This window comes from Sorex araneus, chromosome 1 (genome assembly GCF_027595985.1).
Source record: "Sorex araneus isolate mSorAra2 chromosome 1, mSorAra2.pri, whole genome shotgun sequence".
NCBI lineage: Eukaryota > Metazoa > Chordata > Mammalia > Eulipotyphla > Soricidae > Sorex > Sorex araneus.
The window spans coordinates 236,928,838-236,955,579 of NC_073302.1; the positions used below are offsets into that span (position 1 = coordinate 236,928,838).

General features: G+C 40.1%; 1 protein-coding gene across 4 annotated transcripts in view; it reads right to left on the reverse strand.

The window, feature by feature from the left end:
- FRY (FRY microtubule binding protein) overlaps window positions 1–26,742 on the reverse strand; it is a 474,614-nt gene that overhangs the window by 40,019 nt on the left and 407,853 nt on the right. For all 4 annotated transcript variants that reach the window (XM_055132608.1, XM_055133183.1, XM_004604538.2 and 1 more), the window contains 9 exons: window positions 19,197–19,384; window positions 17,320–17,414; window positions 14,717–15,324; window positions 11,828–11,925; window positions 10,185–10,355; window positions 8,865–9,005; window positions 6,395–6,574; window positions 4,085–4,246; window positions 553–627 (listed from right to left, as the gene is read on the reverse strand). In XM_055132608.1, coding sequence (XP_054988583.1) covers window positions 553–627; window positions 4,085–4,246; window positions 6,395–6,574; window positions 8,865–9,005; window positions 10,185–10,355; window positions 11,828–11,925; window positions 14,717–15,324; window positions 17,320–17,414; window positions 19,197–19,384 — 1,718 coding nt within the window. The remainder of the gene's footprint in view (window positions 1–552; window positions 628–4,084; window positions 4,247–6,394; window positions 6,575–8,864; window positions 9,006–10,184; window positions 10,356–11,827; window positions 11,926–14,716; window positions 15,325–17,319; window positions 17,415–19,196; window positions 19,385–26,742) is intronic.

Genomic DNA, 26,742 nt, shown 5'->3' on the forward strand with positions numbered 1-26,742 from the left:
TGTTCCAAGAGTGCAATTACACCCAATAGGAAGAAGTATCTGTTCGATACTCGATGACTTTGGACCCCTGCACTCAAACTGAGACACACATGTAAGGGTATATAGAAAGAAAATGACAGACTTTTTATTTTTTAATTTTTTTCTGGGGGGTTACACCCAGCAGTGCTCAGGACTTACTCCTGACTTTGTGCTCAGGGATTACTCCTGGCGAGGCTCAGGGGACGAACCATAAGGGTTGCTAGGGATTGAACTTGGGTAGGCTGCATAAGGCAAGCACTCTGCCTGCTGTCCTATCACTCCAGCCTCTCTCCCCCAAAACAATTTTTAAATAGGATTGCATATTTATAGACACAATGAACAAATAGTCAATAATTTTTTTCTGGAGTATGTAAATTAAAAATTATGAAGAAAGAAATCTAATCTAGATCAAATCTGGGGTTTGATCCAGATGTTGGATATCATACCTGTGAATCCGTTAGTCCTTTGTGTTATAAGACCCAAAGCAAAATATGACACAATAACACAATGAACAGGACACATGGTAGAACTTACTGATGGATTTTTGCTTAGTCCTACTTCTTGGCCACATAGAGAGAGGACGTGCACCAACTTCTCTTTAGTCCTTTTCTGAAACAAAACAAAACAAAACAAAAGAGGAAGATTTTAATCAGGCAACTCTATGACTCGATATACTCTCATAATATCACCGCTCACCACCCTGGGCTCTCAGGCTGGGAACATGGCCAGTGAGAACTGAAGATGTAAAATATACAAAAATCTGGGATAAATTAAGGATGTAAAATATATTTATAGTTGTGAAGTACTGATAGCAGGCTGAGCTCATATTTGGAGTGGTTATGTAAAATGTAACAAAAATTAATTTCATCAATTTTTTTTTAACTCTTAAATTTTTTTTTAGCAACACCCAGCAATACTCAGGGCTTACTCCTGGCTCTGTGCTCAGGAATCTCTCCAGGCAGTGCTCAGGGGACCACAGGGGATGCCAGGGATCGAACGCAGTTGGCCATGCGCAAGGCACATGCTCTACTTGCTGTACTATAGCTCTGGCCTCTCCTTTGACTCTTTCAAAAGGGGACTATTATTTAACTTAAAACTGGGTTCCTCATATAAATGGATGGACATGGAGAATATTATGCTGAGTGAATTGAGTCAGAAGGAGAGGGACAGCTATAGAAGGACTGCATTCATTTGTGGTATATAAAAAAATGTATAGTAGAAGACTAATATCCATGGCCAGGGAAAACGAGTTGGGAGGATTGGTCAATGGTTGGAACTAACCACAAATGTGTGTTGGGCTGAGGGTAGGTAAGATAGTGAAGAGACCAGTATGACAATAATAGCTATAAATGGATATTCTTGATAACCTTTCAGTAGCAATATTGCAAACTACAAGGACCCAAAGGAGGGGGGGGAAAGAGGGAGGGAGGGAGGGAGGGAGAGAGGGAGGGAGAGAGAGAGAGAGAGAGAGAGAGAGAGAGAGAGAGAGAGAGAGAGAGAGAGAGAGAGAGAGAGAAGTGCCTACCATAGAGGTAGGCAGGGGGTGGGGTTGGGGGGTGATGGGAGGGAACCTGGGGACACTGGATACTGGTGCTGGGAAATATACACTGGTGGAGGGATGGGTGTTGGAATACAATACGACTGAAATCCAATCATGAGCAGTTTTGTAAGGGTCTATCTCACAGTGATTCAATAAAAAAATTAAAAAATTAAAAATCTCATAATTTTTCTATTGGTTAGTCTGACTTTGCTTAGCCAAGGTAAGGTGAGGTACTAGTCCTTAGTTTTGATAGTATACATTACTCCCCCTTTTAATACTTTTGTATATACTAGAACTAGCAAAGTTTTTTTGATACCTCCATTAAGCCTATTATAATCATTGCGCACATTTATTTTCCTCAAATGGAAGAATAACTTTACTTTCTATAGAATTAAAAATTCAATGATTTGAATGGCATTCCATCTCTCCCAATTATTCTTCCTAAAGCTACACAGATTTAACACCTTTTCCCTTTATTCATAGACCTTACTTTTCAGCACTTTTAAGTCTGATGATTCTTCAAAGAACATCACATTCTCTGATGATACAGATATACAAAGTCTCAGAATGACTGGTAAATTAATTGTAAATGAGTGAATAACCAGTGCCTAAAAAATGTTCTTGAGAGCTGGAGAGATATACAGCAGGTAGGGCACTGGCTTTTCTCATGACTGATTCTAGTTTGATTCCCAACACCCTGGCACTCATCTGGTCTCTTGAACCCTGCCAGGAGTGATCTGTGAGTGCAAAGTCAAGAGTAAGCCCTGTGTGGACCCCCCAAAACCACAGAAAATAGTTTCTGCATTTTAGAACTGCTCTTCAAGCAACTTTGTTAATATCTTTCACATATTTTTTTCTCTTAAAAATTGTTTTCCCCCTTATTTCTAACTTTTAGAAGGGATAGTTAATATGGCATCTTTCTATAGGATGATCATCATGTGAAAGGCAGCAAAAGTTCACTCGGTGATTTCCTAAGTTTTAGTGAATTTTTATAGTTCTAGGAAGGAATCAACAGGGAGTGATTTGTAGTTGGGCTGTATATTTTTCTTCTCTTTTTCAATCCCCCATGAAAATATAGCGGCTCCCTCATTCAGCAAGTCAGTGAACATTCATTGAGAACCACTTGTGTTCCATCAGGCTCTGTGCTCCATGTTCCATTTCCTGGGCCCAAGAGAGGAAAAATGAGTCCCCACATGGCGTGCAAATATTGACTTTCCCTGCCCGGCACCCACTTTGCTTTCTTCTAGCAATACAGTCCTTCTTTTGGGGTGGTGGGGAGGTGTGTTGGGCCACACCTTGCTGTATTCAGGATGCAGTCCTGGCTCTGTGCTCAGGGATCACTCCTGTAGGTACTTGGGATGGGGGAGTCATATGTAGTGCCAGGAATTTGAACCAGAGTCAACTGATCATAGTATTCTATTATTACTATTACTACTACTACTACTACTACTACTACTACTACTACTACTACTACTACTACTAGTATATCATGATGCAGTCAGAGTCAACTGCATCATAGTTTTTTATATTATTATTATTATTTTATCTTGGAAATAGTTTCTCTTCCATTAAGTGAGGCTTTACTTTCCTCATACACCTTGCAGGAGCACCTTTACTAGAATTTCAATGGATCTCAGGGAGGGAAGGTCTCTGTACTGATTAACTCATTAGAGCTAAGTATTAGGTAACTCTGGAGGGGAAGAGTTTCCCTGGGAATGAACTCACCAGCGAAAAAAGCAGGATTAAGATTTCAGGAAAGAAAGCTGGGCCCAGTGAGGAGAGAGTTCATTTAAGAATCCAGTTCCCCACTTTGTGTGTATTCAAAGTCAATATATGTGAGAATAAATTCTGTTTCCACTTAAGGTCACTACTGACTGGGCTACTGTCACATGTCACCTAGAGAGCTCTGAATAATGCAGGATTTTCCTTGGCAGTCCAAAGGCATCAATATTGTGATCTCCCAAAACAAAATACAGAGGGGCTGGAGAGACAGTATAGCAGGTAGGGCACCTGCCTTTCACACAGCCAACCTGGGTTCGATTCCCACCATCCCAAATGGTCACCTGAATACTGCCAGGAGCAATTCCGAGTGTAGAGCCAGGAGTAACCCCTGAGCACTGCCAGGTGTGGCCTCCAACCTCCCCCTCCCCAAAGAAAACCGTCCATTCCACTCTCCTTTTTGTAGCTAAGACTATGCTTAGAAACTGTGATGTGAATGAAACCATCGCAGAGAATTCCTTGAGCACAATAAGGATGAGTGGCAGAAGAGGTAGGAATTTCTGTAAGTGCTTAAAGAACCCTTGCATCCATAGGAGATCAGATTCCCTTTCCTAAGAGAAGCAGAAGTAGCAGTTTGAAGAAACAAGGTGTCCTTGTTTCAACTCAATGTAATGAGCTGTTCAAAGACAAAACCATTTTCCCTGGAGCACAAGTGTTGATGGCCAGATGGCAGAGCTGCTGGTGAAGTTGGGATGGAGGGACCCTGCACACCTGGGTTCACTTCCAGGAGGGTCTAGGATTCTGTACCTGAGAATACTGGGGTCTTTTCCAGCTCACAGGAACAAGGACATTAGAGTTGGAGCCTGATGAGGTGGAGGATGTGCTCCTGGTCACGGCCATCACCCGGGGCTTCCCATCCCGCCCTGCAGCATTCTGCAGCTCATCATATCTCCTCCCGATGATTGGAGTCTTCAGAAAAAAGAAGGGAAAGGCACACATTAGATTATTGGTGGTTCCATAGTGCAAATGGGATCATTCTGCCCAGCAGTAAACAGCAATTGCTACTTTGACTTAAAGAAGCTCAGTGCTACAGGTAGGCTCTTCCCTGAAATAAACAGTATGAATTACTTTGCATCTTCACCATTTCTCCACCATCTTTAGAATTGGTGAACAAATCCAACACCTTGTTCCTAAGCATTATTTTGCTTTCTGGGACGCGCCATTCTGTTTGGGGCTTACTCTTGGTTCTGAGCTCAGGGATCACTCCTGCTGGGGCTCAGGTTGGACATGTGCAAGCAAGAGCCCTACCCACTGTACTCTCTCGGGTCCCTTAAACATGATCTAGAAACCACAGGAGAAGGGAAACCAAAGCATTCAGGAAAACCAATAGTCCATTTTAAGCTATGTAAGTGTGAATTTCTTATAATAAGAGACCCAAATTCATCCCCACCTTTAAATCACCAAGCTTTAAATGCACTCAATTATTTAAAATTGCATTTAAATGGTATCTTTTAAATTATTCAAATGGCCAACACTTTTAGACATTTTACTTCCGAGACCTAGAGTAGGGTCCCTGCATAGAGCAGCAGCTTCTTTATTATTATTATTTTTTAAATTTTATTTTCAAGGATCTGTTCACGGTAACTGATTACACTCAATATTTCAACATCAGTCCCACCACCATTACACCTTCCCACTACCTTTATTTTGAGTTTTCCTGCCACCACCAAAGCCTGCCCCAAAGGCAGATGCTAACTAATTTATTTTGTATTGCTTGTTATGAATAACTGACTAAAAATGATCCAAAAAGGTTTCCTTAGAGAAAAGTGTGTGAAAATTGTTGCATTCACCTTGGAGCCATTAAGCCCCTGAATTAGAGATCATTAACATGGTATTAGAGTTTGAGTCTTGTGTGCTTATATATACATGTGTATATATATATATATGTTTATATATATATATTTTCTTTTTCAAGATTACACCCATTTTCTCTCTTACACCCATCAATTGTGGTGGAGCAGCAACATCTAAACTTTAGCCCCAGCTCCTGGGTCTGTGACTGAGAGTACAAAAACGGCACTAGTTGCTCTGTATTGCTTCTCAAAGTCCATCATTCTCTGGAATGATGTTTCTTTCACTCTTTGGAACAGAACCAACGGGAGTCAAAGAATGACCCCTCAAACCCCACAATGTAAAAAAACATTCAAATATAAAAGTATTGATTTGGTACCTTAATATCATAGATAAATCAAATATAATCGTAGATAACACAATCCAAGAAAAATAACTCATTCTGAATGCTGAAATAAAAATAAGGTTGAGACCACTGTTTGAAAAAAAGTCAAAGCTGGATATAAACTACTTAATACAAGCATGTTTCATGTAAGCAGGTGTGATTTATTCCGTTAAAGAATCATTAATTCAGCAGTATCGAATAACAATTAGGTAGCTATTAAGCATCAGACACTGTAGTAGACTGAAGTAACAAAACAGATAGAGCCGAGAGTTTCTGCTTTGAGAGAAATTATAGGTCGGAGAGGAAGAGAGACAGGAAAGCGAAGTATTTTTACATCTTGAACTAAAAGAGTTAAATGCATACTTCTCAAATGTTTATACATGAGTCAGCAGATAATTCTGTCCTCCTTTCTTCCAAACTCCTTATCCTGGCTCACTGGTAATCCCCCCACCCCATCCTACCCCAAGCCCTTCCCCCCGCCCCATCTCCCTCACCGTTGAGGCTTTATTCCTGTAAACCTCAGTTCTCGGCGGCACTGGCTGCCATCCTGGGAGAAGGGACGCAGATATAAAGACAGGGCTGGGCAACGGTCAGCTCGTTAGCGAGCGAAGGTCATGGCTTAAGCTGTTTAAGATCATTCCACTTTAAAGTCACCTTTTTTTCCCCAGAAGTCATTTTTATATAACGAAGGCTAGTTTCTATTTTTAAAAGCTGCCAATGGCGGGTTCCAGTGAAACTGACGAAATGTTCTCAAAGACGGGACCTAATTTAGGCCTTAGCTGCCTTCATTTGAAATCACCGTAGAATAAGTTGCCATTTCTCCAGGCAAACACTTTGAACATTTGCTGCTGCTATATAGTTCACAGAAACAGTTAACATACCTCTGAAATATCAAAGTGAAAGTCTAGGGTTTTCCCAGGCAGTTCCTTAGAAGCGCTAGTCCACACCCGATGTATTTCTATCTTTGAGAGATCACTCTGTGGATAGGAAGGCAAAACCAGGCTGGCAGATCGGGAAACGACCAGCTTCAGGATATTCAAAGCTTCTCGCCAATGGACACTCTGGGAAAAAAAAAAAGAACAATTCATATTAACAAGATCTCACTTCTTATTCCGCAAATTTACAAATATATATTAGTCACTATATAACTTTACTGTGTGACTGTGTGACTGTGTTAGTCACACAGTTTAACTTTACATTTTGTGGAATTTGGAAGTGAACAGATTTTTATGTGATAGAATTGAATATAACAGTAATTTAAACTATAGATGAACAAAAAATAATATAAGCTACAAATATTTTAGAACCCCTCAGAATTTACTGAATTAAAACTATGAAATTACATGACAGGTAAAAGGCAAACTAAACAAAAAGGCAATTTAACTGTATCCCTGAGTTATGTTTAGGAAATTAGAAAATATTTTTTTTAAATGACCCAGGAGACTAGGGGTATAGCTCTGTGCACCACATGTGTGAGACTCTGAGTTTGGTTCCTAAGACCCCTACCCCTCAACCCTACCTTTCTGAGGACCAATTCTGTTCATATTTAAATATATCAAAGTTGAGGTTAACAAGAAGACTTTTTGAGTAACAAGGTACCCTCCTCTGTTTGAAACCATCTAAGCTAAAAATTTCTGATGTTATTTCATTCTATCCCAGATTCTGCTCACCTCCTGTTTCCAACCCTCCTCCCTCTTTCTACTTATTATGTTTTTTTGGGGACCCCCATTTCTATCTGGATGCCTAACTTCTACCCTCAGACCTCTTCTTCCTCCCTCTGTATCTTCCTCATGACTTAGCCCAGGAATCAGGAATTCCTCTCTCTCGATAATTTATAATTTTGTTTCTTTTCATTCTTTTTAAATTTTTCTTTTGGGACCACACCTGGTGATGCTCAGGAGTTTATTCCTGGCTTTGTACTCAGGAATTACTCCTGGTTGTGTCCACAGGCCTGTATGGAATGCCAGGGATTGAACCCAGGTTGGCCACAAGCAAGGCAAATGCCCTACCTACTTTACTATAGCTCCAGCCCCCATAACTTCATTTCTTGCTGGAACAAGCTCAGTTGAATCCTTTCTGACCTCTTCCCAGGCCATTCCAATGCCTTCTTAATTTGTTTCTCTGCTTGTAGCCTCCTATTAAAGACCATCACAACGACTCCAGCTATGGTAATATTTTTAGAATTCGTCAGACCATATCACTTCTGTGCTTAAATACCTTTAAGAGTGTCCTCTGGTACCCAAGACCAAGTCCATGCTCTGCACAGGGCGCCTAGGCTAGCCTAAAGTTCCCCAGACTAGTGTCTTTTAGCTTTTGTGTCTGTACTGATGCTATTTCCTCTTGGAGTGCCTCACCTCTCCTTCTTGGTGTATCAAATGCCTGCTCTTCTCTAGACTCACTTTGTTTAACCACCTTTACCTTCCTGAAGACATCCAGGAATTTTGAGGGGCATCTCTTAAAAAATACTGAACATCAACACACTAATTTGATTAAAATGATCACTCTTTTCCTAGGCTTATCATAAGAGAGCAAACATATATGTTTTGCTGCTAAATTCTGCATAAAAGAAGTCCTTTTCTGAATGTGATAAGCTATCAAATACCAGGAAAGTACACACACCTGAGAGTGAACAGGCAGCCTAATAAAATAATGGGGTGGGGCACACTATTGAGAAAATGTGATCTAACTGTTTTTTTGGAATATTTTAAAGTGAGAAAGAATTTTTGAATGCCATATAGGCGGCACACTTTATTGGGAAATGCCACAGAGCTAAGTTTACAGGAGGTGAAAAGGGGCAAAAGCTTTGATCATGAAAGCTTTGTAACTGTATGTCTCACAGTGATGCAATTAAAAAAAAAAGAAATGTCTAAAGTTCACATGCTATGCTTTGTCAGTGCACGCAGGGAAAACCCAGCATTTGTCCTTGGGTTTTTAGTGTGCCATGTGCACTCCTATGTTTGTCTGTTGGAGGCTTTTCAAAGTATATTTATGCGAGTCTCTTATCAAAGTTCCCTCAACTTTGATCTCCGAGTTAATGCTACACATGCTGAAACACCTGGTCCAGAATGAGGCATTGTAAGAGTTTTCTCCTTTCTTCTTTGAAGGAGAATACTACAAATAGGACCTATTTGGGATCTTCCGGTCACTGACAGCACAGAAATGACCGATACTGTACTCCTGCTTTTACATGTTCTTGAGTGCTGGTAAGAAAATATGTGGATAACAAACAAAAGAATGCATAACCTGGCACTTATATAGATTTGTAGGCAAACATATGCTACAAAGCCCCAGTCTTTTTGGAATGACTCTGAAAACAATCTACTTCATAAAGAACATTATCTAAATACTCACTTGCACATATTTTTCAATAGTCTTGAGAACTTCCACATTAAACTGCTTTACGGGAACTACTGAAAGGTCCATGTAGCTGAGCAGACTGTAGATGACCTGAAGGAGGGGCTGCTGCATGCTGGGGAGCCCCTTCTCCAGCAACTGTGGAGGGCAAGGCAAGAGTCAGAAGGACCCCAGAGTTTACAGAGAAGCATCGAGAAGCACCCGTGTTTCCCTAACCCTTTATGATTGCATGTTGCTTTAGGAGGGAGAAAGAAAATGTGAACTACTGAAAAAACAAAAGTATCTTTGAAGGCAAAGTAGTAGGTTTGAATATACAAATATAACATTCACATAATGTTATACAACAAAGAAATACATCAGACAGCACTAATCACAAATTACAAATTAAGCCAAAGGATATATTCATTAAATTGGTAAATAGTACAAATGAGTAACAGTATTGGTGAAGATATAAGATAGATATTCTTATATTAATGGTGGGACTGCAAGTTGGATAACTTGGCATCTCAGATTGAGAATAATAAAATGGTAAATATTTTTTTAAATGGTGGTTATACTTTTAGTAACTTTCAAAATTTCCCTAAGCTTTGTAATAAACACTAAAATTAATGAATAAGATTTTACTAAGGTATTTATAAAGATGATATTTATAAGAACATGCATACTCACTCAAACCAGAAACATTCTATAATCAATTTGAATGTAAGCACTAGGAAAGCATGTACAGTAATTATATATATTGTGTGATGGAATATCATATAGTCAATATAATCAGTTTTAGAAATAGTACAGGGTAGTAGGCAGTGTGAAGTGAGGGGAAGGATATACAATTTCTGTACATGTGATGCCCATATTTATGTGAGAGGTTATATATCAATGAAATAACATGGAGACAAAATCTAACACAGTGTTAATGTTTTTATCTTCACACAATGTAACATGTTTGGATGAGTTTTAATTTTTCTTTTAAAAATACTTTTCTATATTTTTCAACTTTTCTTTTTAATTTTTATTAAAATTTCTTCTGGGCATTGTGATTTACTAGTAGGATTCCATATATGAACTACTTCTGTACTACACCCTCCAACCATTATTATCAACAATCAATTATTATTATAATGCTGTTATCATAACAATAATGAAAAAATATTATTTAATAATAATAACATTACCAATAATGTATCATTGGGTTCTTATGAAGATTTAAAATGGTCCCAAATGGCACAGAAAAAATGAAGCTAAGAATATTGTTAGTTATACATGAATATTTTACCCCTGGGCATTTGAATAGGTTTCCTCCTTACTTTGAGAGCTTACCTCAGCCAGGTAGGTAACCATATTCAAGGTAATGTCAGCATAGGCTTCGTGAAGGTATCTGCAGACCACATTCACCCAGGTGGCACAATCCCTTGTGTAGCTACGTGTTTTGTAAAGAGTCATGACATGTGCAAGATTGGAAAGTTTAGGATTCTTCTCTTCCAAACAGACCTTTCCAAGAAAAGAAAATTAATTAGGGATAAAATAGCCTGATGGATAAGAAGTAACTAAAAAAAAAAAAAGATTTTTATTGAGATGTTATAACTTGTAGTATCTCATGCATATGTATAATTTCAACATCACACTACCACCAGGATGTCCCCTCCTCCTACAACCCAAAGGCTGCTACCATTCTACCCCTTTTCACCTCCTGCAAACTTATCTCTGTGGATGAACTCTCTACTTTTGTTGCCTTCGGTCAGCTGTTGCTCCCTTACTGTGTATCTTTAAATCTCACATATGAGAGAGATCACTGTGTCTGAGACAACTGAGAGAGACCACTGAGGGATACCACTGTCCTTCTGACTTTACTCAGCGTGATATTCTCTGGTTCCACCCATGTTGCAGCAAATTGTGTGACTTTGTCTCATCTTACAGATGTATAGTGTTCCACCATGTATATACCACAACTTGATCCACTCATGTGCGGTTGGCAGTTTGGGATGTCTTCATATCTTGCCCATAGTACTAAGTGCTGCAATAAACATAGGTGTACATGTGTTCTTTCAAATTTGTATGCTTTGGTGGTAGATGTCAAGAAGCGGTACTGCTGGGTCATTTGGGAATTCTATTCCTACTCTTTTTATAAATCTTCCCATTGGTTTCCACAGAGGTTGAACCAGATGACATTCCACGAACAATGAATGGAATTCCTTTCTCTCACCATAACCCTGCCAGCACTGGCTGTTTCCAGACATTTTTTTTTTTTGGGTGGGGCGGGGACCATACCCCAGCTGTGCTCACAGCTTACTCCTGGTTTTGCACTTAGGTATTAATTACTCCAGGTGGGCTTGGGGGACCATACAGGGTGCCAGAGATTGAATCCAGGTTAATCGTGTGCCAGGCAAGCATCCTACCTACTGTACTATCACTTTGGCCCTGCTTCCAGATTTTTAAAAATATATACCAAGGAAGCACAAGACTTTGCAAAACACATGCAATTTTGTTTCTAAGTACTGGCAGTATGTGGAATAGATTAGTGTCAACTTTTTTTTTGGGTGAGGAGGGTAGTAGGTTGTAGAAATACATATCAGTAATCAGGTAATATAATGCTTTCAAGTTCTTCCTACCTGTTTTATCAATAATGAAATTTGAAAAACACAATGTGCATCAACCATTCAGAGATTATTTCCAGGTTTTTTGTTTGTTTTTGGGCCACACCCAGTGATGCTCAGGGGTTACTCCTAGCTCTGCACTCAGGGATCACACCTGGCAGTGATCATATGAGGGAATCATATGAGGGATTAAACCTGTACAAGGCAAACACCCTACCCAATATACTATTGCTCCAGCCCCTATTTCCAGGTTTTACAAACTCACCATTCTTCCTGAGTCTTTTTTATCTTGGGAATTTTTATCTTGGGGTCTTGCTGAAGACCTACATGGATCTGGCTTATTCACAGGCAAAGGATAAAAGGTCATACCTGAGCAATCCTCTCAGCTATATCCTTACAGAACTGATTGGGGTTTTCAAAATGTTGAATTAGCTGGGGCAGGAGACACAAGACATTCAGTGGAAAACCTGGATAAGAGAAGCAACAATGAAATCATTGAATATTTTAGCTGTTAACAATAGGAAGGCATACTGAGATTTTATTTTCAGGATACATGGGAGTGGTCTTTTGAAGCAGCTTAAGCAGTCTAACTCAGGGTCAGAGAGATAACAGGAGTGTCCATAAGGTCACAACCCCGGTTCAAATCCACAGAACCTCATATGATTCTCTGAGCGCGCACGACCAGTACTTACTCTTGAGCACAAAGCCAGGAAAGGCCCTTAGTAACTGGTTATGGCCAAACAGCACCTCTGCCCCTCATTCCCCACACCCCCCCAAAAAATTCTAATAGAGAATACAGGAAAAATGAATAACCACAATGATAATAGTTGCAAACAAGGAACTAAAGTTGATTTGAAAATTTCAGACACAGTGTTTGCCTTACCTAAACTGTCTATATAAAAGAAGGATTTGCAGTTTTATAAAAGTAGGTTAAAATGAATTGAAATACTAGCTTCAAATTTTATCAAAGAGTATGATTTAAGAAAAGTTTTGATGAGAGGATATGGGTCAGTCCACTCAAATCTTATACATATAAATAAAAAAGACTTAAAAACAATGAGGAATGCATAGTGCCACTCTGTTAAGCTCCAGCTTCATGAAAAGAATTTGGAGCTACTCTCCCCACCCCAATAGAGCCCTGGCAGCCAAATCTCTGGAGTTCAATAGCTGCCATGCTTCTGGGTGATCCCCACAGGCTTGGATGAGCCTCATTCATGAGTGAAACTGCTAAAAAAACCCAGGTATGGGGACTTGTGACTAAAATCTCCAGGCTCACATAGAGTTGGAATGGGCAACCTCCCCTCATCTCCCTGTGTTTCCAGTAGCCTGGCAGTCATGCCCAGGAACTGCCTCTTGCATCATATAAGATCATTAACGGTCATGATCCAAAGACTTACAAATAAACCTGTTGGAAGAGAGCAACACAGAACAATACACCACAGAAATACTTCTGGACCCCAAAGTCACCATCCACTTAACCTCAGCTGTTTAACAGTACTTAAAATTTAAAATCCCTGGAGTGACATCTCATAGTCTATACCACTGATGTACCAAGAGTAGCACATGACATTTGATGGGTTGTAAAGTACAAGGCAACCCATCTCAGGGAGGAAATATATAAACATATATATGGATATGTGTATATATATATATATATATATATAAAAGCACATAGGTCTCAACCTTTAACAACATATTAGTAATCTCTTAAACAAGGGCTTAAGGACTCCAGGGTGAAATACAACAATCTTCATACACTTTCCTTTTTTTTTTGCTTTTTTTGGATCACATCCGGTGATGCTCAGGGCTGACTCCTGGCTCTGCACTCAGGAATCACTCCTGGCGGTGCTCGGGGGACCATATGGGATGGCTGGGAATCGAACCCAGGTCGGCTGTGTGCAAGGCAAATGCCCTACCCAGCCCCCATACACTTTCCTTTAAGGAAATTTTTTGGGATAACTTTTAGTGGATTATTCTTTTTTTTTTTTTTTTTTTTGCTTTTTGGGTCACACCCAGCGATGCTCAGGGGTTACTCCTGGCTCTGCACTCAGGAATTACTCCTGGCGGTGCTTGGGGGACCATATGGGATGCCAGGGATCGAACCCGGGTCGGCCACGTGCAAGGCAAACGCCCTACCCGCTGTGCTATCACTCCGGCTCCAGTGGATTATTCTTAGCAAACAATACAAAATAAATTACTTAGGTCCTGCTTTGGGGAAGGGTTTGGAGGTCGGGGTGGAAACATTTGAAATATGGTGGTGGCTAGGTGTTGAAACAGTAAATCACTGTATCACTGTCACTGTCATCCCGTTGCTCATCAATTTGCTTGAGTGGGTACCAGTAACTTCTACTGTTTTTGGCATATCAAATATGCCATAGGTAATTTGCCAGGCTCTGCCGTGCCGGCGAAAACTCTCAGTAGCTTCTCGGGCTCTCCAAGAAGGGCGGAAGAATCGAACCTGGGTGGGCCGCATGCAAGGCAAATGCCCTATCTGCTGTGCTAACAAATTATTGTTAACAACTTTATAGAATAAGCTGAAAAAAATTTGGGGCTATATGCGGTGGTACCAAAACTATAATTTGATTTGGCTTAATTCAAAACAATAAAGAATTTTTAAAGGGAAAAAGAGATTTATGAGTTGGCATAAAATGGGGAATTATATAGGGGCAATGGAATGAACCAATAATTTTATCCCAAAAAGCACAAAAATGTGAATAATGCACTTTTTATTTTTTTTATGCTGCTGACTTCAAATATCTTCTATGATATAAGTAAATCTTTTGGATTAAGGAATTTAAAAAATAAACCAAATTATTTTTAAGGAATTATTTCTAAGGAGAATTTTTATTTTCTTGCATAGTAAAAATTTAATAAGAATTCTTGGAATGATGGTTATTATCTGCCAAGCTGAGAAACCAACATTGTCAGAAATCACCACTGGCTGACACAGGGGATAGGAACTAATTCTTCTGGACACGAGTCAGTCCTAAGAAGAATTTTCATTTGTTTGCTTGGGGCCAGGACTTACTCCTGCTTCTGTGCACAGGAATCACTCAAGGTGGTGTTTAGGGACCATATGTGGTGCTGGGGATAGATCGAACCCGAGTTGGCTGCATACAAGGCAAGTACCCCACCTGCTGTACTATTGCTCTGGTGCCCTAAGAAGAATTTTTAAAGCAGTCAGCAACATTATTTTGTTGCACTAGAGATGTATATAGCTACCACCAGAACTGTGAGAAAGAGCAATGTTGACTTTACCAATGGCTTGGGATGAATCCACCATGGAGACTTTGGACACTGGTGTCAGTAAACTGAAAAGTTGCAGAGTAAGGTCTGTGGTGGTGAGAGAAGTGAATCCTTTCAGCAGCAGCTGCTGCAACCCTGAGAAGTCTGCCCACTTGAGCTGTGCCTGAAGTTTCTCCAGTTTCTCTCGGTTCTCAGCTTTGTCAAGCGGCATGTGAGCCAGCAGTCTATTCAACAGCCTTAAGGCCATGAGGTATTCAAACTCAAAATCAGATTCCATCAAGGCCACCGTGACCCAAAAAATGGTGGCCAGCAGGTTGGTTGGATGGTTTATGTGTGATGGGTCTGTGAGACTGTCCTTCAAGGAGGATGAGCTTCGGGTTTTTGAGGAGAGGCCTTGTTGGGTACAAGCCTGAATTCTGTCCAGTGTGGCACTTCGAGGTGGGTCTGAGGACCGGTCAATGACGCCAAACTTCTTGGGTACAGAGAAGCTTCTCTGATGCCGGCTCCGTTCTGCAGTTGTTGTGTTGCCACTGGCTGTTCCCGGGTTCACATTCAGCTGTCCTGTGCTCTTCCTGCTTGCTGTCAGTTTAGTGCTAGAACTCAAATCTGGTGATGAAGAGCTGGATGTAAAAATGAAGATGGTCAAGATAAAGCCAACATGCTCCAATGAGAATCAAATCCTACAATCTATTGATGAACAAGGGAGCAAATCATTCTTTGAAAATACTTCTTCTTATTTTTCTATACTCTTAAAGTCAAGAGAATAAGTTTTCTTAGTTTTAAATTCAAAGCTATGAAAAACAACACTCAACTAGAATAATCTTCACCAACTAAACAACAACAACACCTCACCCTGACTTGTACTTTACTGACAGGTTAGAGAAATAAGTGGTTGGTTGATGTACAGATACATATCATTTTTTGGGGGGAGGGTTGGAATTGATAGGAATATTTATGAAATAAAATGTAGAGGCTAGTTATAAATGTTTTACTCATTTCCATAGGATATATGGAAATGATATCTAAAAAAATTAGTAAATGTTTATGTCAAAGGAAATTGCATACACATAAAATGCTATGAAAAATGATTTCCAAGCCTCGTTAAGGCCAAGAAAGATAACACCATCAACATTCTTGCAAGCTTTCTATTGATTAGATATATCTGTAGGTTTCTATAAATTAATATATGATACTGCAATTTACACTAACACTACCTTTTATTTCTTTTTGGGTTACACCCATCAATGCACAGAGGTTACTCCTGGTGGTGCTCCGGAGACCATATAGGATGCTGGGAATTGAACCCAGGTCGGCCGCATGCAAGGCAAACTCCCTACCCCATACTACCATTCCAGCCCCTAAAACTACCTTTTCATAAAAAAGTGTTCAACTTACAAATTTAATAAGACCCAATGTAAAAGAGATAACTCTACTGATTCAATTTTAAGCAAAGATGTGTTCAATTACCCAAATAGAAATATGGAATAGAGAATTATTTCAAATGGGTTATTAAATGCTGGTAGCAACAAAATGAATTAAAAGTAATGATCTAAAGTAGAGTTTTTTTGGGTTGAATAATTCTTTATTCCAACTGTCTTTATTATGATAATCTAGATGAGTTTTGTCTGTTTATTTAAAAATAATAGTTTTTGTTCACAATGTAATAAATAACTACATAAAATTACATTAAATAGAAATGCAAGAGAAAATAAGTCACTAATATATTTTTTTTTATTTTCTACCTTTTTTTTTTAAATTTTATTTATTTTTAATTAGAGAATCACCGTGAGGGTACAGTTACAGATTTATACACTTTTGTGCTTATACTTCCCTCATACAAAGTTCGGGAACCCATCCCTTCACCAGTGCCCATTCTCCACCACCCGTAAACCCAGCGTCCCTCCCACCCTCCCCGATCCCATCTCCCCCCCACCCCACCCTGCCACTGTGGCAAGGCATTCCCTTCTGTTCTCTCTCTCTAATTAGCTGTTGTGGTTGGCAATAAAGGTGTTCAGTGGCCGCTGTGCTCAGTCTCTAGCCCTCATTCAGCCCGCAACTCCCTTCCCCCACATGGCCTTCGACTACAATGTAGTTGGTGATCGCTTCTCTGAGTTGACCTTTCCCCGGAACGTGAGGCCAGCCTCGAAGCCATGGAGTCAACCTCCTGGTTAAGTCACTAATATTTATCTTACATATCATCACTGGTCCTGGCAAGCTACCAAGAATGTCCTGCCAGCACAGCAAAGCCTGGCAAGCTACCTGTGGCATATCTGATATGCCAAAAACAGTAAAAACAAGTCTCACAATGGAGACATTACTGGTGCCTGCTTGAGCAAATCAATGAGCAACAGGATGACAGCGATACAGTGATACAGTGATCATGACTGGTATATTTTCCTGATATTAAAATATATAAATAAAATATATTAAAACATGCTTTTTATATATTAAAAAATGGCATGATATCCTTTAAAAATTTTAGAAATCTGTTAAATCATCCTCATAAACAGATTATAAAAGCTAGATTTACTCACTCAACTTTGCCAGTGTCCAGATATTTCCCCAATATTCAGTACAACATACTCAGTTTCAAAAGGCATGAAGCTGGTTCTTACCGTGACAACACAGTTAAGAGATCACAGTTCTTCAAACAATCAGACAAGTTGTCCACGGCAGCTTCCAATGTGAGGAGTGCTTCCATGACATACCCCTGTTAACATGCAAAGCCACACTGTGAACTATTTACAACTACTGTTATCTTCCCAGAGACATTTTATTTTATTATATTTATAATCATTTTTGATGACCCAAGCAACACTCAGTGGGCTCAGGGCTGCTCCCGGTGACATTGAGCTGGACTGTGCAGCTTCATCCACTGATTCAGTACTGCAGGGGATCAGGGTTTCTGGGGAACCAAAGCTACCCAGTGGTGCTTAGGGGCACCAGGATTACACCTACTAGTGCTCAGGGGACTAGGTGGGATCAAGGATCTGACTGGGAGCTTCTTTTTACCAGTCATATGCTTGAGCCCCTTGAATTATCCCTGCAAGATACATTCTATTAATGCAAAGTTTATTTGTGTAATGTTAATATCACTGAATACTGAGCAGTCATTTCTAGTTTAATTTACAAGGTTCAGAAACAAATTTTAAGGGTGATATGGGAATTCAGATGATTCAGGAGCTGTCAAATAAATCATTCCTGACGTCCCCCCCTGCCCCGCCCGCCATATTTGAAGTCCTCAACAGGTAAATCTTGAAGTCCACTGGGGAAGGGACAAGGCTTAAAATAGCAAGCGAGTCTTCTTACTGAGGGGTATGGTGGACATTTGAAATACAGAGTAATGATGTTTAAAATTTGCAGATTAAAATATGAGATATGAGAAGGTCTGGCATTTAAAGCAGCACTTTCAGGACTGGAGAGACAGCACAGGGTTTAAGGCATTTGTCTTATATATAACCAACCTCTCTTCAATCCCCAGCACTACATATGGTCCCTTGAACACAGCCTGGAAAGAACTTTGAGTACAGGTAGGTGGCCCCAATAAACTGAATAAATTAGAAAAAAACCAATCAAAAACAAAACCTCCAAGCCCTCAAATCAGCACTTTAAATAGCCAGGAGGAGGAAATGAAGCTAGAGCCCATAGGATTGCAACTGTCCTTGAATACACAAACATTTCTGATTCAAAATCAGGGACTTATCCACACTACATAGCTATGATGCCCTTGGATTTCATCCTGTCCAAACCTCTGGACTTTGGTGTGCCCAGTCTATAGTGTTTTCCTGTGGCATTTATCTCTCTAATACTTACTTCTGAGCCCTTCTCAGTCTACTGTGCCTTGCATAGTTACAAAGGGAATTCTTCTTTGGATAGGAACATTACAAATAGCATTCTGGAAATGTTTGCAAAAAGACAAATAAATACAAAATAATTCTCCCACTTCTGTCAACTAAAGACAACTACAAAAACAGAAAAGGAGTCCCCACAGGCATATAGTTGCTGGACTATAAAACACTATCCATTGAAGTTCTAGAACCACGTTCCTTAGAGCAATTTTTGTAAAACAAATACTTCTGGGGCTGGTGAGATAAGTAAAGAGGTTAGGCCTCATGTTTAGCTTGTGTCCAACCTCCATTCAATACTTGGCACCACATATCCCCAGGAACATCACTTGGAGTAGTTCCAGAGGTCACCTGAGTACCATTGAGGAATCCTTGGCAGTACCTGGCACAGCATCTTCCAGCCCTAGCATTCACTGGATGCACCTGATTGGTTAAGAATCATTAGAAGTGGCATCCAGGGTCCTTCAGCACCACTTGGGAGGTGACCATCCTTCACCAAAAGTCAACCTCCATAAATACTGGACATTTAAATAAATTACACATGTCAAAAATGGCTGGATCACTTAGAAAAAGAGAGTTCAAAGAAATCAATGAACTCCTCATGAGTGAAACAGAGAAGGATAGTTCAATGGTCTTTCCGTCTGTACCTGAATCTCATCTCCATGCTCTCCAATCACCTCGACCAGTCTTGAGAGAAGGTCAGACAATGCATGTGCTGACAAGGGTTGCTTGAGTGCCCGGAATATCTGGAAGGATCGGCCTGCATAATGTCTTGAAGAGCTTGCAAGGGCTGTCTGTAATGCAACTTCACTCAAGTGCTGTTCTAGGTGAAAACCTAGAAGACCAAGACCAGGGGAAGAAGGTAGTTACTGTTCTGCTTATTCTGGGGTTGCGGTTACCATTGTTTAAAAACCATTAATAACAGACCTATGGTAGCACAGGAGCACTGTAGTCCCATTGTTCATCAATTTGCTCGAGTGGGCACCAGTAACGTCTCCATTGTGAGACTTGCTACTGTTTTTGGCATATCAAATACGCCACAGGTAGCTTGCCAGGCTCTGCCATGCAGGCGGGATACTCTTGGTAGCAAATAAATATCAAGTGGTACTTATTTAAAATTAACTACTTTGAAATAAAAACCTTTAAATAATCTCAAGTACAGTATAGCAGCATAAGGGAAAGAATCATAAGTTTTGGAACAATATGGACTTGGGTTTGAGTTAGGAGTTTTGGGGATTCTGGGGAAAGAAACTTCTTCTTCATGAGGCTTTTTCTTTACCGAACTTGGGAATAATAGATTCTATATCAGAGGTTTTGTGAAACTACTTGACATGTGCTTATTCATGTCTGACATATATGTGCCCACATGTTTTATTATTACCCACCCTGCTATTTTTTAAAACATATTTGTACACTTTTGTATTACTCTTTCATATGACTTTTGACATAAAGTAACTTTACTCTACTTTACTCTTTTTTTTTTTCTTTTAGGTCATACCCAGAGTTGCACAGGGGTTACTCCTGGCTCATGCACTCAGGAATTACACCTGGAGATGCTTGGGGGCCATATGGGATGCTGGGAATCGAATCGGAGTCAGCCACGTGCAAGGCAAACGACCTACCCATTGTGCTATTGCTTCAGCCCCAACTTTACTCATTTTTACATCAGAGAATTTGTTAGAAAAATACCTTCAAAATACTTGTGTCTATAGAGAAGAGTTATTAGTGGATCCCGTCAATTCTAAACAGAAATAAGGTCCAGGCCAAAGATTTTGCTTTACAGAGTAGCCTACAAATATGCAGATATAAAAATGTAAATATCACCAATAAAAAGAGCCATAGTTTAAACTTTTACCTGAATATTCATTCTTCCAATAGCATGATGGTAATCTCAACTATCAAAAAACCATTTGTTTTGTTTTGTGTTTTTGTTTTTGGGCCACATTTTGTGGTGCTCAAGGATTGATCCTGATCTGTGCCCCAGGATCACTACTTGTGAGAGTTAGGAGCCCATACCGGGTGCTGCGGATCGATGCTTGGTTGACTGCATGCAAGGCAAATGCCCTACATACTGTACTATCTATTGTTTCAACCTGAACAGAAAACAATTTCATCAGATAAAAACAAAAATGTGAGGTAACTCCTACCACCATGCTGACTCACCCACTAGTCCTGATCTACTGATTCTTGACTGAATCTCCTACGGTATGCAAGACAAACAGCTAAAATTCATGGATACACCAGTCCCCACCACTGAAAATTCCAGGGTACCCTTGGGAAGCAGTTGGGCTAGAACCTGTCTGCTGAAGCCCCAGTAGTGACACTCAGACCTCACCACTGCAACCACGCCAATGGCTTGACTCCAAAGTTTCATGAATGATCTCTGTAGAGATGCCAAATTACTCTTGGTAGCTTGCTGGGCTCTTCGAGAGGGAGGGAGGAACTGAATGTTAACACAATTTTAACACTGTTACCAAAATTATAATTTTAAAAGTCAAGATGAGGGGCTGGAGAGATGGTACAGTGGGTAGGGCATTTGCCTTGCATGTGGCCGACCCAGGTTCGATTCCCAGCATCCCATATGGTCCCCTGAGCACCGCCAGGAGTAATTCCTGAGTGCAAAGCCAGGAGTAACCCCTGTGCATCTCCAGGTGTGACCCAAAAAGCAAAAAAAAAAAAAGTCAAGATGAAATATTTTATTTATTATTATTATTTCCTGCTGAAGCGATAGCTCATCAGGAAGGGCATTTGCCTTGCATACGGCCAACCCGGGTTTGATTCTTCTGTCCCTCTGGGAGAGCCTGGCAAGCTACTGAGAGTACCCTGCCCGAATGGCAGAGCCTGGCAAGCTACCTGTGGCGTATTCAATATGCCAAAACAGTAACAACAATTCTCACAATGGAGATGTTACTGGTGCCCACTTGAGCAAATCGTTTCAACTAACATTAAAATTAAAAACATGTGAGGTAAAAACACATGATTGAATTCTAGGTCATTAAGCTTTATACTTGCTGTGCCTCTCTTCAAGAAGAAAATCAGGTAGGGAAAGAAGTATGCCAGAGAATATGGGGGGGCAATTCTGACTGTTTCTGTGAGCTAAAAAACTTTGTGGCATATCTGACTGTCATATAAGTAGATGAAGAGGGATAGATAACGTGTCATTTCTTTTGGTTTCCTCTTGACCCTTTGACCCTATGGATGAGTAGACAATACAAGAAGGTGTTTATGCAGAGGAAAGGTTTTGGAAAACAGTCTTAGATACTAAGCATGGTAGATAAAGGATTAAATCCATATGGAGAACTCCCAAATTATGAATAGATCTTTAAAAAAATTATTTATTTTTTTGATGATTCTAAAAAAAATTAGAAATTGAGCTTCCATTTGACCCAGCAATACCACTCCTGAGAATATTTCCCAGAGAGGCAAAAAGGTATAGTAGAGATGACATCTGCATTTCTATGTTCATTGCAGCACTGTTTACAATAGCCACAATCTGGAAAAAACCAGAGTGCCTAAAAACAGACAACTGGTTCAAGAAACTCTGGTACATCTACAAAATGGAATACTATTCATGTCAGAAAACATGGAGTCATGAAATCTGCATATAAGTGGATCAACATGGAAAGTATCATGCTGAGTGAAATGAGTCAGAAAGAAAGAGACAGACATAGAAAGATTGCACTCATATGTGGAATATAAAGTAGCTGAGAGGTACAAGCTTACAATGATGCAATTTCTGGCAGATATTTTTCTGGACTTAGTTACTAAAATACTAAAATACAGAAATCCAAAACCGTGTGGCCGCTAGTGCATCCACTCAACCTCATATCTCTTCATTCTCAGCAATGGAAAACAAATTATCAAATGCTTCCTTTTCAGCAGGTCCAACTTTAGGGGGGAGAAACTCCAAACAATAATAGTGAGTTTTTTGTTGAAATATTGAATGTAATCAAAGTAAAGTGAAAGTAAAGTGAAATTTATCAGTTATACAGGCGGGGTGGGGGCTGGGGAGGTGGGGGGAGTGGGGGAGGTTTACTGTGGTTCTTGGTTGTGGAATATGTGCAACTGGTGAAGGGATGGGTGTTCGAGCATTGTATAACTGAGATTTAAACCTGAAAGCTTTGTAACTTTCCACATGGTGATTCAATAAAAGAATACATTAGTAAAAAAATTTATTTGTTTTTTAAGTTATTTATAATAATTTATTACATTCAATATTCCAACACCAGTCCTACTACCATTACATTATCCCACCTAATATTTTGAAGTTTCCTACCACCCAAACCTGCCCCCAAAGCACGTACCAAATAATTTATTTTGTATTGCTTATTATGAATATTATGCTAAAAATTATCCAAAAATGTTTCCTTAGAGGAAAGTATGTGGAGAGTGTTGTATCTGACTCTGGAGCCACTAAGCCCCTGTATAAGAAATTACTAACATGATGTTACAGGCTGTCTTTTGTTTGCATATATATATGTATATGTATACATATATATATATATTGATCGAAATAGGTTGCCTTCTACATTACAACCAATCAAATGTGGTGTGCTACTTTTGGTACATCAGTGGGGCAGAGTATGAGATGTCACACAGTCATGAAAATAGTCATGTTACCCTGCCGCCAGACCTCACGCCAGGCTGTTCCACTTGGGGTGCCCCGGAGGGTGTGGGGGGTGTGTGAGACCCCTCCGTGCTCCAAGGGACCCAGTCCTGGCAGCTGAAAACCTCCAAAACCCAGCCACCGCCATGCTGCTCATGGCTGCTCTCCACATGCTCAGGCAAAGCATCATCCGTGAGTGAATGCATTCCTGGACCGTGCGGCCGCGCAAACCACACACCCTACCCATACTCCAAGATTAATGCATCACATTTGATAGGGTTCAAAGTATGAGGCAACCAATCCCAGAGGGAAAATATACACTTTTTTTTCCAGATACATATATAAAAAGCACTCAAAGCTCAACCTTTAACAACATGTTAGTGATCTCCTATAGAAGGTCTTAATGGCCCCTCAGTGAAATACAACAGTCTTCATACTCTTTCCTTCTAAGGATACCTTTTTGTAGCATTTTCAGCATTTTTTCATAACAATACAAAATATATTATTACGGTTCTGCTTTGGGGCAGGAATTGAGGTTTGGATGGAAACACCCAAAATATAGTGGTGGGAAGGTGTAATGATGGTGGGATTGGTGTTTGAATATTGAATGTAATCAAATATTGTGAACTACTTTATAAAATAAAATTTAAAAAGAAAATAGTCATGTTTTGAAATAAATTCTGAGTCTTCATTTTGATATCCAAAACATATTTTCTACTTGTCTGTGGGGGCTAGATCTCCTGGAAGTGCATGAAAGTCCATCTCAAACACAATGAATCTGGAATGACACTAGTAGGACCACGAAATCTCATCACCAAGATGGCAGTGTTCTGCAGATAAAGCTATTTAACTTATGACCAACAACAACAAAAATACTTCCAGTGGTAGGCAGCCAGAGAGATGAGGCCCTGGTGATGTGGACTGGAAAAAGTTACTGTATCTTTAACCAAACCAGCCCAAAGGCCTGGAGGTGTTTGAAACACAGAACCGGAATGAGATGCATAAGTTCCAGGTCAGACTAGTGGCTGGGACCCTGAGAGAAGAGGCATAAAGGATATGATAATAGCAAAGACCACCTGCAAGTCCAAACTCTCCTCCTTGACAACAGTTGAGCAATAGACTTTTAGGGAGAATTTGTGAAAACAGTATAAAAGCAACACTACAGAGGCAAGAGGGCCCGTTTTCCCATTCTGGAGGTGACCAGGCCTCTGCCTGAGCTGTGTGGCTCAGCTCTCGCCCCTCTGGAGATGTCCTGGTTCATCCTTGAACATGTTTTTCCCTTCATCTGTTCACTAATAATTCTTCCACAAGTATAATAAACTTCAATAATAGTTGAATTGAAGAATTAAATAATTCTTCCTTTTCTCTGAGAAAAATCCTTTTCTCTGAGGATAGAACATGGAAACCCAAAGGCGGGGCAGAGGTTAGAACTGACTTTTCCTTTCCTGCAAGGAACAAGTTCCTCTCTTCAGCCAGAGTGCCACTGCTCCCTAAAAAACTGGATGTTTGGGATAGGTTCCTGCATTATAAATATCAAGTGGAACTTGGGCACAGTCTGCTGGGATGCAAACATGCATTTCACATAAGGTACTTGAAGGCAGACTTTATCAGTTCTGACACTCCCAGGGACTTCCCCAGGTGACCAGGTGAGTGAAGCAAGGAGGCAGTAGCACTCCGTTTCTTGAGGTTATGTCCCTTGCTACCTACTTCATAGATGTCACAACACTTTTCTTTTCTCTTTGGTTTCTTGGACTGGAGCAATAGCACAGCGGGTCGGGCGTTTGCCTTGCATGAGGCCGACCCGGGTTTGATTCCTCCGCCCCTCTCAGAGAGCCCGGCAAGCTACAGAGAGTATCCAATCGCACAGCTGAGCCTGGCAAGCTACCCGTGGCATATTCGATATGCCAAAAACAGTAATAACAAGTCTCACAATGGAGATGTTACTGGTGCCTGCTTGAACAACAGTGCTACAGTGCTTTGGTTCCTCAGTGAACCCAGTTCCCCAGCCTTCCTCAGAAATACAGTCTATAGTCTCTGAGTCTCTTCAGGATGAAGGCTATGGAAACACTGGATGGAAGAATTTCTGCCAAACATCCATACCATGCTGTTATTTGATCCAGAACAAAGCCTCTGAATTTTGGGGGTATTTGTCATTGGAGCTATGTTACCTTGACTAATAAATGTCTTTCTAGGAATTTATTTCATTGTGTTATAGTGGAACAGGTACAAAGCAGGATGGATGTACCAGGAAAATTGAAGTAAATAAAAATGTATCAAACAAGTTGGGAAAAGTTGCAAAAAGCCAAATTCTGAGCAGCCTAATATACTTCTGCGAATCCAGCATAAGGCATTGATATATTTTTCTAACATATATGCAATCATACAAATGGTATATTTCTTCCTCCATTTTATGTTCAATTTTTCATAAGTGGGGAGAAAAATCAACTTAAAATGCTTTAGTATTTCAAAGAAATTCCAGAAGGGAACTAAAATTATCAAGAAATGATAGTCCAATTCCTGGAATGACTTCCCCTTTTCAATTTCACCTTTTTTTTTTTCTTAAGTAAGTTGTCTCCTGATAATGAAAAGAGATGTGGCTAATCTGGAGTGTTTCAACTGTGAGTAGAGCTAATTATAAGAGCATCTGGGGCAGTCAGTGAGCCCTACTGAATATGGCCAGTCCGGTTCATAGGCAGAGAGAACTGTTGCACATGTGGAGAAACCAAATATAATTTCACACACAAATCAGTCAAGGTCAGGTGAATGGGGAGGAATTCGGCTAGAGGCATCAAGAATATGATGTCTGCTAAGTGAAACAAGTCAGAAAGACAGGGACAGATATAGAAGGACTGCACTCATTTGTGGAGTATAAAATAAAACAACACAAGACTGACATCTAAGGACAGTAAATACAAGGGCCAGAAGATTGCTCTATAGTTGAAAGCCTGCCTCATGAGGGGGAAGGGGGGCTTGCAGGGGTGGAGAAGGCAGCTGGAAAAGAGAAGGGATCACTAAGAAAATGATGGTTGGAGGAATCAGTTGGGATGGGGGATGTGTGCCAAAAGTAGATAATGGACCAAACATGATATCTGCATTGCAAACCATAATGCCCAAAAGTGGAGAGAGAGTATGAGGAATACTGTCTGCCATGCAGGCACGGGGAGAGTGGGCATATATTGGGAATATCGGTGGTGGGAATGTGCACTGGTGGAGGGATGGGTGTTTGATCATTGTGCGACTGTAACTCAAACATGAAAGCTTGTAACTATATCTCATGGTGATTCAATAAAAAAAAAAAAAGAAAAAGAATATGATGCCACTATAGTCTGAGTAAGAATTACTCTGTATTTGGAATATGAGTAGTCATTACAACAGGAATTGTTTGTAAAAACTTCAAAGTCACAAACATTTCATCACAAAATTTCTTTCTTTCTGAAAGTCTGTTTGTAAGACTGACATTTTCTCACAGTTGTGTCAGGTGACAGAGAGATTTATTTCTCATCTCTTTTTAAAAATAAAATGAATATCACAGGCACAGGTTAATTCTAGCAGGGTAAGTAAAAGGAGGACAATAGTGATGATGGGGA